Consider the following 13996-nt stretch of genomic DNA (forward strand, 5'->3'; position numbering starts at 1 on the left):
ACAGCACGGTAGCTGTATCAAGTGAGAGAATTTACAGGAAAACCGTGTTTTTATATATACTGGTTAAGGGTGGGAGGAGCCAAGGTAGGCCCTGAATATTATTTATGTGAGGTTCGGTGCGGCTGAAGCACGCTGTTAGGAATGAGCCTTTGTTGTGTTAACTAGGTGCGGATGATGTAAAGGTGCAAGTAAAAGGGACTAAGCCTTTTTGTTATGTAGAGATGATGCGGTTTAACTCGCTGCCAGGAAATTAGTCTTTGTTGTGTAGAATGGTTGACTGAGCCTATTATTATGTAGAGGTGGTGCGGCTTAACTCGCTGCCAGGAAATTAGTCTTTATTGTGTAGAATGGTTGACTGAGCCTAATATTATGTAGAAGTGGTGCAGCTTAACTCGCTGCCAGGAAATTAGTCTTTGTTGTGTAGAATGGTTGACTGAGCTTATTGTTATGTAGAGGTGGTGCGGTTGAAATTGCTGCCAGGAATGCTCCAAATATGTGTAGTTAAATATTTTTTGCATGGTTAATAACATCTTTCCAATGATTACTAAGTTTGTACCCATCATCACGGTTGAAATTATGTCTGTGTTTGTATATTTGGATGGCCTCGTGTACAAACCTTTGATGGTAGCCAGGAGGCTTGCAGAGCACCTTAGTCTCGGAAAAGACAATTTCATGAGAGCCCACAGTGTTGTAGCAATGATCGGCAACGGCGGAAGAATCAGTTTTTCCGTGTTTCAGATCTGACTTGTGCTCGCGGACACGATCAGAGATATGATGTTTCGTTTCTCCAATGTAGCAATCACCACAACTGCAACTCAGTTTGTAGACTCCAGGGTATTGTAAGTCAGGAATGACATCTTTCACAGATGGAATTAGATCACGGATTTTATGTACTGTACTGAATCGGACTTGAATCTTATGTTTGTTTAGAATTTTGGAGATCTTTTTGGTCACGCCTGCTATGTATGGTAACGTGACAGTTTTGATCGGAGTTTCATGTGGCTGTTTCTGTATGGTGGGAGAAACAGCTTGGCGGATGGTGCGGTCAGAGTATCCGTTCATCCTGAGGGCCCGATGTACAAAACTGTCACGTTACCATACATAGCAGGCGTGACCAAAATGATCTCCAAAATTCTAAACAAACATAAGATTCAAGTCCGATTCATTACAGTACATAAAATCCGTGATCTAATTCTATCTGTGAAAGATGTCATTCCTGACTTACAATACCCTGGAGTCTACAAACTGAGTTGCAGTTGTGGTGATTGCTACATTGGAGAAACGAAACGTCATATCTCTGATCGTGTCCGCGATCACAAGTCAGATCTGAAACACGGCAAAACTGATTCTTCTGCCGTTGCCGATCATTGCTACAACGCTGTGGGTTCTCATGAAATTGTCTTTTCCGAGACTAAGGTGCTCTGCAAGCCTCCTGGCTACCATCAAAGGTTTGTACATGAGGCCATCCAAATATACAAACACAGACATAATTTCAACCGTGATGATGGGTGCAAACTTAGTAATAATTGGAAAGATGTTATTAACCATGCAAAAATATTTAACTACACATATTTGGAGCATTCCTGGCAGCAATTTCAACCGCACCACCTCTACATAACAAAAAGCTCAGTCAACCATTCTACTCAACAAAGACTAATTTCCTGGCAGCGAGTTAAGCCGCACCACCTCTACATAATAATAGGCTCAGTCAACCATTCTACACAACAAAGACTAATTTCCTGGCAGCGAGTTAAACCGCATCATCTCTACATAACAAAAAGGCTTAGTCCCTTTTACTTGCACCTTTACATCATCCGCACCTAGTTTACACAACAAAGGCTCATTCCTAACAGCGTGCTTCAGCCGCACCGAACCTCACATAAATAATATTCAGGGCCTACCTTGGCTCCTCCCACCCTTAACCAGTATATATAAAAACACGGTTTTCCTGTAAATTCTCTCACTTGATACAGCTATCGTGCTGTGACTGTTCCACCTGAAGACGGAAGCTTGTGTTGCTTCCGAAACGTCGTGATTTTTATTTGACTTTTATTAATTTTAATTTTTTACCTACGTGACTTTACCGAAAAATCCTAAGAATTATGGGCATAGACTCAACTATTTGCAAATTTCTGCTTTGTAGCCCAGAACATAAGTTTGCATCAATTAATGAATCGCTCGTGGCAACTATATTTTTGCACCTTTTATCCTTCAGTGTTCATCTATATAGTATTGATAATACTTTCATTTTATATAGAGTCATTCATGCCAACAACATCCCACAACGCTGGGTCATCTACGTGTGTAACCTTCAACAAGGGGTCTTAAACCTAAGAAACCTGTGAAACTGCTAATGTTTGTCGACATGAGCAGGAGCTTGCTTAACCGGACTTACCTCAACACCCTGTAAAGGGCAACTTAGGATGTTTGTCTTTTGCATTTGTGTGAACAGAAAGGCCAGTGTGGATGTAAAACCGCTGCTGAAGAGTTCAGAATATGAAAAAGGAAATTACATAAGGGAATTCTTGCATCGTAAGTGGTACAAACACATGTGCATACATGATTAATTCTACGCATATCTTTTGTGCATGTGTAGTGACTGAATGTCACTGGTGCCGGGTAATGTTTTGGCGTTATGTGTAGCCCGCTTACTGGGCGTAGTACCAGCCCTAGCGGGGCTTGGATGAGCGTTGGTCAGTGCGGAGGCACCACGTACAGTGTACGGTGCGGGCTCCCGGTGAGGGAGCGAACCGGATTGTCAGCCAGCCAGGGTTACATTGGGGCATGATACGCTGGTTGACCAGCCGACACGCGACCGGATGATATTGGAGGGGGGCCACCGGTGGACGGTGGACGGGGGACACTGGGCGGTCACATGGTATAAAAGAGCCTTCGGGAAAGAGCTCGAGAGATCTAGAAGGTGGGCGGGGTGAGGGGCGGAGCCAGCCCCAGCCCAGGCCGATATAACAGGGGCCCCGTGAGGGGCTAAGGGTTCTCCGGGTTGCTGGTGAAGAAGATCCACGACAGGTTAAAGAAGCCTCTCGTCAGGCGGTCCGGGACCCAGCTTGTGGTCCGGGCCGGGATAGCGAACCGTGTCTAGTTCTGCCGTAGCGTGGCTAGATGGGCATTCAACTCCCTAGTGTAGGTTGTGTTATGTTATGTTGAGTTGGTGAAATAAATAGTGTTTCTCCCAAGACAATGTTTGCGACTCCGTTGGACTCACTACACATGCAAAGGCGGTGTTAGTTACCAAAGCGGAAATGTGTGCACGCTCACCAAAGTCCAGTAACACCCCGATGTACGCCTGCCTGCTTTACGTACTTTCGCTATAACGTACTCAACTTATTGATACCCATTTCCATTTTACGTGCTGTGACCGTTCTCCTATAACACGTCTTTTCATAATGTGAATTTGATATAATGCGATGACTGTATTATGGAACACAATTTTTCATATGCGTGGAGTGCGAATTGGAAATAACGTGATCGAGCGAACAGAACTATGTCGTGCGAGTAAGAATAAGCAGTTGTACGACTGGCTTGTCCATTGCATCACACAAAGCGGGATGCTGCTGGATGTTTCCCACACGCCTTAGTCTTTGTTCAACCTGCATATGCATCTCGCGTGTTTTCGTGGACTGTGCTTGATCCCACATTTATCATAACGCGATTATTCTATAACGCGGTGTTCTTCAGGGAACGTACCTACCGTGTTATGGGACAACGGACTGTACTCTAGGTTTACGAATTTAATCTTTAAGCCCCACATTTTTTATGCTCCACAGCTAACGTTCAGGTGGCAGATGTCCTGAGGTGCCCAAGCGTTAGCATCCCTGACTGGCTATAGTCAATTTCGTGTCTACTCTATTCATACATTTTTTTCCCACATACCGTATTCATGGTGACTATTATTATACAAGTGTAAACTATTTTTACATAATAAACAACTAAAATTACATGTAGTAAATAGATAAGGTAATATCAATAATGTATACGCTTTCCACACTGATGGTTGTACAGTATAGATGCGCAATGAGTTACTGAGTATCCTCTGTTTCGGTACTGTACCGGGTTATCGATCCACCAAAAAATCTTTGATGGAACTACTTTCAGTTTACGTTTTGGTTTTCAGGAACGCATCCTGGGCATAAACCAGGGTATGTCTGTAAATGGTCTGCAGAAGCACAAATCGTGCAACTGAATCATGATAGGAATATATTGAAAATATGAATTTAATTTGGTTAGCCTGTAGATGCTTTACGTGTTGTGGCAACTTAAAAAATATGTTATATCGAATGCAACCAAGTTCTCCACAGCTTACAGTTTCGCAAAGCTGATATAGTTTGTGCACGTTTAAAATTACTACTTAAGATAACTCGACCATCGGGCCATTGCCGGTATTTTTAAATGGCCCAAGTCGTGTGCACCTTCTGAATGTTGTAGGAAATGTAGCAGTTGCTGTAGTCAGTAGAGTACTGACTTGTATATACAAGCGTGAGGGAGCCGAGAAATGATTTGATTTCACCGTAACACAACACAATGTTACCTCAATGTTGAGAAGGAAATTCCTTGTATGGGGTATGAAGACAAATCAGCAATTCAATTAGCAATTTACAGTACCAAAATATGATAATGGGTTTTTCCCATTTTTTCTGGCAACAAAACAGCTGTTTAGATGTTAAAACACCAAACTGAAACCTTTTACAAGGAATCTATTATCATAAATGAGCAATGCGAAGGTGATTATATCTGTACATTAAATTGGCAAACGCTCTGGTCTCTATAATGCTTGACGAGAGCAGAAAGAAATTTATCTGCAGGCATGCTGACTGCAAGTGAGTGTAAGTGCTGCCAGATGCTCTTGGTGCAGCAGGAGCTGGGGAAGATTCGTTCATTTGTGGTGGGCAGCATCATTAGAGCTCCCAAGTACTATTGTGCCTGCTTGGGCAGACTGTTCCAGTTCCTGCATGATATTTCATTTTTTAAACACAGTTTCTGAACACCAGACCCTGAGACCCAAAATGTCAAGTGGAGTTCACACATTTCTTGCATTGAGCAGGGTTATAAGAGCTTGGGAAAAGAGACAGTGGGATGAAATTGCAAAGTGGATTCGTGTGAGGGAAGAAGCAGAAAGAGATGTGTTGTAGCCTGCGGTGTGGTGAGCGAGTGTGGTGGTGGAACACAGTATGGATGAGACAACAGTCTCAGTCCACCCATGTTGAGACTGAGTCCTCAACATGGGTGGAATCAATTATTGAAATTCACAGGAACTTTAACCATGGTAGTCGCGATAGAGGTCAACTGACCACTCTTGAGCGAGTGGATAGCGTGAATGTATGTTTTGTATAATAGCTCATCATGGATTCTGGTGCCATTTAAATATGGTGATTTTTACCTTGTGTGGCCATGCAGAGTTCTTCCAAAAGAATGCTTGTCTCCAGACAGTGGATTGGGATGCACTAACAGTGGGTGAGCACGTGGAATTGGAGCTGGCTAAGGCAAGTCACTCACACACTCATTAGGAATTCTACTGAAGAGGTGTGCTTACAGAATCGCATGGGTAGACAGCAGTACAGCGAGGGGATTCATTTCAATCTAATCCATCTGTACGGGGATTGATTATTTATCCTCTTCACAGTTGTGGGTTTTCTCCGGCTTTTCCGGTTTCCTCCCACATGTATAATCACACGTTATTGGAGTTGGCTAAACATCCCAATAGAGTAGTTCCTCGGTTAACATCTTTAATCTGTTCCACGTAAACTACTGTTAACTGAAATAACTTAATCGAGTATATAAATATCACTGAGTCTGCAACAGAGCTGTTTCTACTGGCAAAACAGAAAACATAATTTAAACAAAGTCAGTGGAGGTCTTAACGCTTGTAAATGGATGTCGCTGATTGGCAGAGGGCATGGCTCAGCCCCGATTATGAGCACTCAGATTGGTGGAAATTGGTGCTGTGTGCATGACCTAAACATACAGTAAATCAAAATTTTAACGTTAGTCGAAACCATGGGGGTGCAATGGGAGGCGAAACGTTAACCGAAACTATTAACCGATGCCACTTTTAACTGAGGGACTGGTTTCTTGCACCTCCACGTGGAATTTACGCATCATAAATTCTAGTGTTGGGAAATGAAGTACTCTTACCTTGAGCAGGTACAGTATCAACACTGTCTTTGGTCGGATGTTTTGGTTACATTATATTTGCCCTTTGTTTTACTTTAGCTGCGATTTCATATATGCTGGCCCTCCTGGAAGCATTCTTTTAGCTGAGAAATTTGCTGTCACGTTTCAGCTGACGGTGGCATTCCTGTGCTGCGCTGTGGTGAGCACGGAGATTCAATCGCGCATGAAGTTCCTGGACCCAGATACGCAGGTACAAATGCCATGCGGCACTGCCTCAGCCTGCCTTTTGTGGATTCTGTGGCTCACGGCTGATATCGCATCACCCAGTATGCCAGATATTCTCCATAACTGGAAAGGCTCTCTCCTCACTTAATCCGGATTCAGAAGGATTTGCCGTATTGTCTATGCAGGGTGCGACACCACCAAAAAAGAGCCCATTCTTGTTACGTGTGAAGTACCCGTCGAGGACGCTTGACAACGGAGTTGAGGCACACGTATATTTATTTAACAAGTTGCCAGTACAGGACAGCCCTAGAGGGGGTAGCGGCCCCCTCACCCGTATAACTCAGGGAATACCCCTAGCTATCCATAGCCTATCCCCTTGTGTCCTCCACTAAGAGCTAGGGGAGGCTGTCTGGCCCGACACTGGTAATCGGGCTCGGTACCCGGAGTCCCAGAGCACTGGCTCTGGTTCACGGGACCACGCCACTGGCTCGAGCCTGATCCCGTGGGGCCCTGATAAGGGCGGCGATCAGGGGGAGTCCAGGGCTCTAGCTACGACGTCTTCCGACTTCTTAGCTTAACTATAACATAACTGACTAAGCCCCTATAACGACCCCTTTTTATACCCAACCCTCCTTGAGGGGTGGGGCCCCGGGGGATCGTAACGCCGAACCAGCCCCCCCCCAGGGTGTCTGGCTCGGACGTCGCAGAGGGCATCTCCCTGTGCACACACGTAGCCCCGCCCACTGTGTTTCTTTCCCATAGGCTGCCATGCATAACGGCCCTCTCTCCAACGTCCCTACATCACTCCCCCCCGCATAGCTCGCAGCCGTCCCGGCTGCAACAATTTCAACAAATGAATCTTTACCCCTTGACTCCCCCCGTGTGTGCCCCATTTTTTTTCCATTTAACAGAACGAGAATTAAACAACAACACTAACAATGCCCCTAAAGGGAGAACAAACCGACGCGCCCCCCCCCCCCCGAATAAATACGAAATCCGTAGAGGCAAGATATGTACATTTCCCGGAACCCTCAGCGCACGCACAACACGCACACAAGACGCACACACACACACAGCCATAATACAACAACGCGCCAAGAGCGCCACACGAACGCAGCGTCCAGCAACAATAGCACACGAAAGTGTACCAGAAAACGCAAAAAAAATAAAAAAAAAATTTTCTTCTTATTTTCGTTTCGTTTTCACTTCTTGTTCGCGTTCCAGTGTTTTTATAAGAGTCTGCGCATTTTAGCGCGCGTCCTTGCCGCAGGCCCGTCACAAGGGCCAACCTCAGATGGCGGACCATTCGGTGGCCGCTGTCCCATCCGAGGCGAGTCCGCAATTGGAGTGGCGGGACCCTCGGCATCCCCCGTGAGGGATGTGCGCGAGCCCGTCATTCCGGGAGAACCTGGGGGCGGGGCAACCGGCAAGACGTCAGGTGAGATCAACAGAGGCGGACCCTCCGGGTCGGTCGACCCCTCACATGCTTGGCCCTGCGCGTGTGGAGCAGAATCCCGCACCGCAACGAAGGGTTTTAGTCTAGAGGGGTGAACGAACCACCGGCGCCTCCCCCACTTGATACGAACGCACTGCGGTCGCAAAACCTCGACCACCTCGACGGGGCCCCGCCATGGCCGTACCAGTTTCGAGGAGGTCGCAAGCGGTACCTGGGGACAGTGCAGCCATGCCCTGTCCCCTGGCTTCCACTGCAGCACGTGCGCGCGCGCAAGTCTGAGGCGCTCATTCGCCTTTTGGCGCATGCGGGAATTGAGCATGGCAGCATCCCGCGCCTCAGTTAGCTTTTGAAGGTTAAATTTAACGTGCTCGTCCAATTTAATTTTACCTAGAGGCGCGGGGATCTGCAGCTGTGCCCGAACAGGTGGGTCATGTTCGCGACCATACATGAGAAAGAAGGGTGAAAATCCCGTGGCAGCATGGGGGGCCAATCGATATGCTGCCAGGACCCCTTGAATTTGCAAGTCCCAATTGGTCTGTGACTCCGAAACCAGGTGCGACAACATAGACGTGATGGTACGATGCAGACGCTCGACCATCCCGTCAGTTTGTGGGTGATAGGGAGAGGTACGAATCTTCTTTGTACCTAGGAGATCACAGACTTGTTTGAGGAGGTTCCCGGAAAAATTTTTACCCTGGTCGGTCAGCAGCCGCTCCGGAGCACCTTTGTCCATGACGTAGCCTTGGACAAAGGCGTCCACGATGGCTGCTGCCGACTGATTTGCCAGGGGCCAGGCCATAGGCCAGCGTGTGAAGTATTCGACCCCTGTTAGCAAATATCTATTGCCCCTAGGGGTGGCGGGAAACGGCCCCAGGATATCCAACGCTACGAGTTCGTTCACCCTGGAGACTGTGATGGACTGCAACGGCGGGTTCGACTCCCGAGCTGGTGGTTTGCGTTGCGCACACCGGGGGCATGCTGCCAGGAGATCCGTGACATCCCGTGTCATGCCCGGCCAAAAAAAATCCAGCTGGAGCGAGGCGAGGGTCTTTTGGGTACCCAGGTGGAGGAGGCGCTCATGAGCAGCCCACACCACCTTACCCCGTAACCCCGCAGGAACTACCAGCCGGTGACGGTGGGATTTACCGTCCCAATGCATGAGCAAGCCCGCGTGTATTTCCCAATTGTCGGCATCACCCGTCCCACACCCCCTCTCCCTGGCGCGACGACGCAGTGCGAGGAGGGAGGCGTCCTCCATCTGGAGGCGTCCCCACTCAATCACAGGCAACCCAAGCAGGGAATCCCTTCCCTGTTTCCCGATCTCATCGGGGAGCGATGTGTCAACATCGGCGGCGGCCGCCAGGACTGGAACCGTCATGTCCCCAGCTGGCTTGCAACGCCCCGACCCCAGGAGGCATGCGCATTCGGAGGTGGTTGGCATGCGCGACAGAGCGTCCGCATTTGTGTGGCGAATGCCCTTACGATAGGTGGTGTCAAAATCGAAATCCTGGAGGACCTCCAGCCATCGGGACAATTGTCCCGATGGCTGTTGAACCTTCAGGGCGTACTGCAGTGCCGCATGATCCGTACGGACAGTGAAATGCTGACCGTACAGATATGGGCGGTACTGTTGGATGAAGAAAACAATTGCCAACAGTTCTCTACGGGTGACACAATATTTTTGCTCCGCTGGAGACAACACCCGACTGCCGTACGCAACCACCCGTTCCACGCCATCAACCACCTGGGAAAGCACGCCTCCGATACCTGTGTTGCTCGCGTCGGTGTCGAGCAAAAACGGCCTCGAAAAATCGGGGTAAGTCAAAGGAGGAGCCTTCACCAATGCATCCCGAAGGGAGCAGAAAGCTACTTCCTCCTCCCGACCCCAGTGGAACCGAACCCCTTTTGATGTCAAAGCATGTAGGGGTTTGGCAATTGTAGCAAAATTAGCGACGAACCGTCGGTAATATGAAGCGAAGCCAATAAAACTCCTCACCTCCCCCACCGAGGTCGGAATTGGCCAGGAGCTGACACACTGCGTTTTGGCGGGATCGGTAGCAATACCCGAGCGCCCCACGATGTGCCCCAAATAACGCACTGACTCGCGAAACAAATAGCATTTTTGGGGCTTAAATTTCAAATTAGCAGCCCGCATCCTTTGGAAAACCGCCCGCAGCCTCTGGAGATGTTCGTCAAAGGTTCTTCCAAAAACAATTACGTCATCCAAATAAATCAGGCACGATTCCCATTGCAATCCAGCCAAAACCAATTCCATCAACCGCTGGAAGGTTGCCGGCGCTGAGTGTAAGCCCATCGGCAACCGGTTGAATTGGAACAGGCCGTGCGGTGTACGGAAAGCGGTTTTAGGCTTCGAATCATCGTCCAGAGGAAGCTGCCAGAATCCCGAAAGTAAATCTAGTGTGGAGAAGAATCGCGCTCCCGCCAAGGCGTCCAGCGATTCGTCCATCCGTGGGAGCGGGTATGCGTCGGCAACCGAAACCTTATTAAGGCGACGGAAATCTACGCAAAACCGCAACGAGCCATCCTGTTTCTTAACCAGGACAATCGGTGCTCCCCAAGGGCTGGTAGAGGGAGAGATAATGTCGGCGGCTAACATGTCATCGACAGCCGATTTGACATGGTCCTTTTCGGCGGGACTCAACCGAAAAGGATTTTGGCGAATAGGCGCGCTGTCACCCGTGTCAATATGGTGACGCAGCAGGTGAGTACAACCCAAATCGTATTTATTCCGACTGAAAACGTCGGAAAATTCCTTTAGCAGCGATCTAAGCCGTTGGCGCTCTAAATTGGACAGGTTCGTCGATCCCGCACAAAGCGCGTCGAGCCACCCTTCATCGCCGTCCGAATGCGGGTGCGTCCGAGCAGCAGTGTCAATGTGGTTCACGGCAGGTTCCTCGCAGGGCACCGGCGTCGCGTGAGCGAGCACAGTCCCTTGGGGAACCACTACTGTCTGCGACCCGACATTGAGGACCGCGATGAAGGGATCCTCGTCCCCCCTTACGATGGTCTGGGCCGGAATTAAATGAGGCCCATTAACCCCGGCCCTAGACGGCCCCAGCACAACACCCTGATCCCCAACACCCTTAGCGAAGGGCCTACGAAGTTTAAGAGGTACCAGCATTTGTGCCCCCGGCGGCACACGCACTGTTTTTACGACGAACGCCGGTACCGTCGCGAACGCCGTCCGAGTCGCTACAGGGGAAGGCAGGAACGCCATACGTCGCCCCGACGGAAGCTCAATGCATCCTTGGTCGATCAAAATACGAATTGGCATCCTGCCCAAGAAGTCCGTCCCCAGCAGGCACGGAACTGCCAGTGAGGAGGAGACAAAAATCGGCCCCGACAATTTGATGTCCCCGATAGAAATTTGCGCTCGAATCTGTCCCACGATGCCGAGAGAGCCCCCGTTAGCGGCATAGAAAGGGACATTAACCGGTAGCAAAGGACGGCTCTGCACCGGTAGAATATTGTAAATTAGTTCCGAAATAATTGTCGCCGATGCCCCTGTATCGACTATGATGCGTACCTCCACCCCATCAATGTAACCGACCACGGCCGACGATCCCGACGCCGCGGCCACCACGCGATGGGCCAACACGGACCACCGCTCGGGCTCGATTTGAGTCCCCGCAGTGATCCGCGCCGGTCCATCGCAGCGCCCCACCGGCCCCCCGTTCGTTATGGTGCGAGAGTGTGCGACAGGTGGGTGCGTTGGCCAAACATGTGAGGTGCCGCGACTCGCCGGATCATGGTGCTGGAGCTTGGGAGGAGGAAGAGGAGGGCCGGCGTCCTGTCGAGGCGTCGTCCCCCGCTGTCGAGGAGAACGGCACCCCGAGGCGACATGGCCCCGGATGCCGCAGTTGAAGCACCGCGGGAGCGCCGATGGAGACGATGGACGGTCGAAACGCCTCGGCCCGTCCCGACCCGGCCGCGCCCCCGTCGTCTGTTGCCGTCGATGGTCGACGGCATAAAGTTCTTCTGACGGAAGGGTGGCTGCAGCCACCGCACGCCCAGCCGATGCCCTGTTTGCCTTTCGCCGCTGCTGCAGAAGGTTGGCGTGGAGGAGTCGCGCAGCCTGGAGGGAGGTCATTTCTGCATCCCCTTGTGCGATGACGACGATGTCGAGGTCGTCCGCCAAGAGGAGGATCTTCTCCGCGACCATTGCGTCCACGCCGTCGTCGTCCATGCGGGGAAAGGCTGTTTTTGCCAGCGCCAGAAGACTTGTCCGGAAAGCCAGAGGCGACTCTTTTTCACCCCGCCTGCGATCGTAGAACTGCTGACGGCATTTGGCTGAAGGTCCATAGACCCCGGCCAGCAGCTGTAGCGCCATTGGTAGTGTAGCCCGCTTCTCTTTTGGCGCCGACGTGAGTGCGGCGAGCGCGTCCCCATCGAGGAGCGCCGGCAGCGCGCAAAGGGCCTCCTCGTCGGACCACCGCGCCATCTCCTGATGGGCGAGGAAGCGTCGCCGGAAGCCGCCCCAGTCACCCTCCGCACCGATGAATTCCTTCAGCGGGGGCAGCCTTTGGTGAAGCGCAGCGGTCGATGTGGACTCCCGCAGGTTGCTTTCACCTCCCTTTGGCGGTGCCTCGGCGCGACTGGCCGATGGCATCGCCTGTCGCGGCAGCGATGACGCATCCTTCGGCTGCGATGACGCTGCAGCCCCGGCGACGGCGATGTCGGAGCCGATGTCTAAGCTGGCCACGCCCCGAACAGCCGCGGCGTCCATGGCGGGAAATTCAAATTGTGAAGTCGCTGAAATGGCGGGAAAGTGCTCCGGCCGCCGGTTCTCCTCGCCCTGCGGTGGACCACCAGCCCCCAACCGCGTAATGCCTTCCAGTGTGGCGGCAGCGGCATAAAGTAGCTCCGCCAGCCGTTCGTGAGCCAGTCGTAGTGCATCTGGCTGCGGCCCCTCTCCATGCTGACGTCCCGGTGAGAAGGCGCCAGGCTCCGGCTGCACCCCATCTTGTTGCTCTGTCTCGGGCTCGGCGATCTCCGCGGCGTTCTCCTCTTGTGGTACCCTGGTCCGAGCTGTATGGCGCGTTTCCATTTTTACCACTTCTGACGCCAGATGAAGTACCCGTCGAGGACGCTTGACAACGGAGTTGAGGCACACGTATATTTATTTAACAAGTTGCCAGTACAGGACAGCCCTAGAGGGGGTAGCGGCCCCCTCACCCGTATAACTCAGGGAATACCCCTAGCTATCCATAGCCTATCCCCTTGTGTCCTCCACTAAGAGCTAGGGGAGGCTGTCTGGCCCGACACTGGTAATCGGGCTCGGTACCCGGAGTCCCAGAGCACTGGCTCTGGTTCACGGGACCACGCCACTGGCTCGAGCCTGATCCCGTGGGGCCCTGATAAGGGCGGCGATCAGGGGGAGTCCAGGGCTCTAGCTACGACGTCTTCCGACTTCTTAGCTTAACTATAACATAACTGACTAAGCCCCTATAACGACCCCTTTTTATACCCAACCCTCCTTGAGGGGTGGGGCCCCGGGGGATCGTAACGCCGAACCAGCCCCCCCCCAGGGTGTCTGGCTCGGACGTCGCAGAGGGCATCTCCCTGTGCACACACGTAGCCCCGCCCACTGTGTTTCTTTCCCATAGGCTGCCATGCATAACGGCCCTCTCTCCAACGTCCCTACACGTGTACTGGCTGGAAATTTTCAAGATGCTCATGTTTGTACATGAATGTATGTACGTGTGAGCTTTTATGCATGCTGGTGCATGACTGTGTGTGTGCGTGCCCATCCCCCAGATCCAGCTCCATGAAATTCTAAAGTTTGTGATGGACAATGAGGAGAGTCCTCAACTACAGGTCAACCTTGAGCTGCTGCTCAACGTGGGCTGTGTGGGTAAGCAGGGTAGTCTCGCTCACACGATACCACCGAGTGGCTTACGCATCCAAAGTGAACGCACGTTCACAATTCTGAAGCTCGGTCTATGAAAGGCAGCTGTCGCCATAGGTGACCATGTTAATGGTGGTAATGTTAGTGATTATCATGATGGTTTTAACACGTAGGCTTTTGCCATCAATATTATCCATAAGATATTTTTTTGGTTGGGTCACGTAAATATAAATGTCTCGTTAAACCCACCACCACCCGATGCAACCAATTAGTAAGGTTTATCACTTCAATAAAACGTGCCAATTAGTTACTACTCA

The 13996-nt window shown here is 50.9% G+C and overlaps 1 protein-coding gene across 1 annotated transcript in view; it reads left to right on the plus strand.

The window, feature by feature from the left end:
- NUMA1 (nuclear mitotic apparatus protein 1) overlaps positions 1-13996 on the plus strand; it is a 42879-nt gene that overhangs the window by 5052 nt on the left and 23831 nt on the right. Inside the window, 4 exon segments of the mRNA XM_061566867.1 lie at positions 2453-2532; positions 5413-5498; positions 6299-6379; positions 13589-13685. Coding sequence (XP_061422851.1) covers positions 2453-2532; positions 5413-5498; positions 6299-6379; positions 13589-13685 — 344 coding nt within the window.

This window comes from Lethenteron reissneri, chromosome 38 (assembly GCF_015708825.2).
Source record: "Lethenteron reissneri isolate LAM-NWPU_2019-01 chromosome 38, ASM1570882v1, whole genome shotgun sequence".
In the NCBI taxonomy this organism is placed as follows: domain Eukaryota; kingdom Metazoa; phylum Chordata; class Hyperoartia; order Petromyzontiformes; family Petromyzontidae; genus Lethenteron; species Lethenteron reissneri.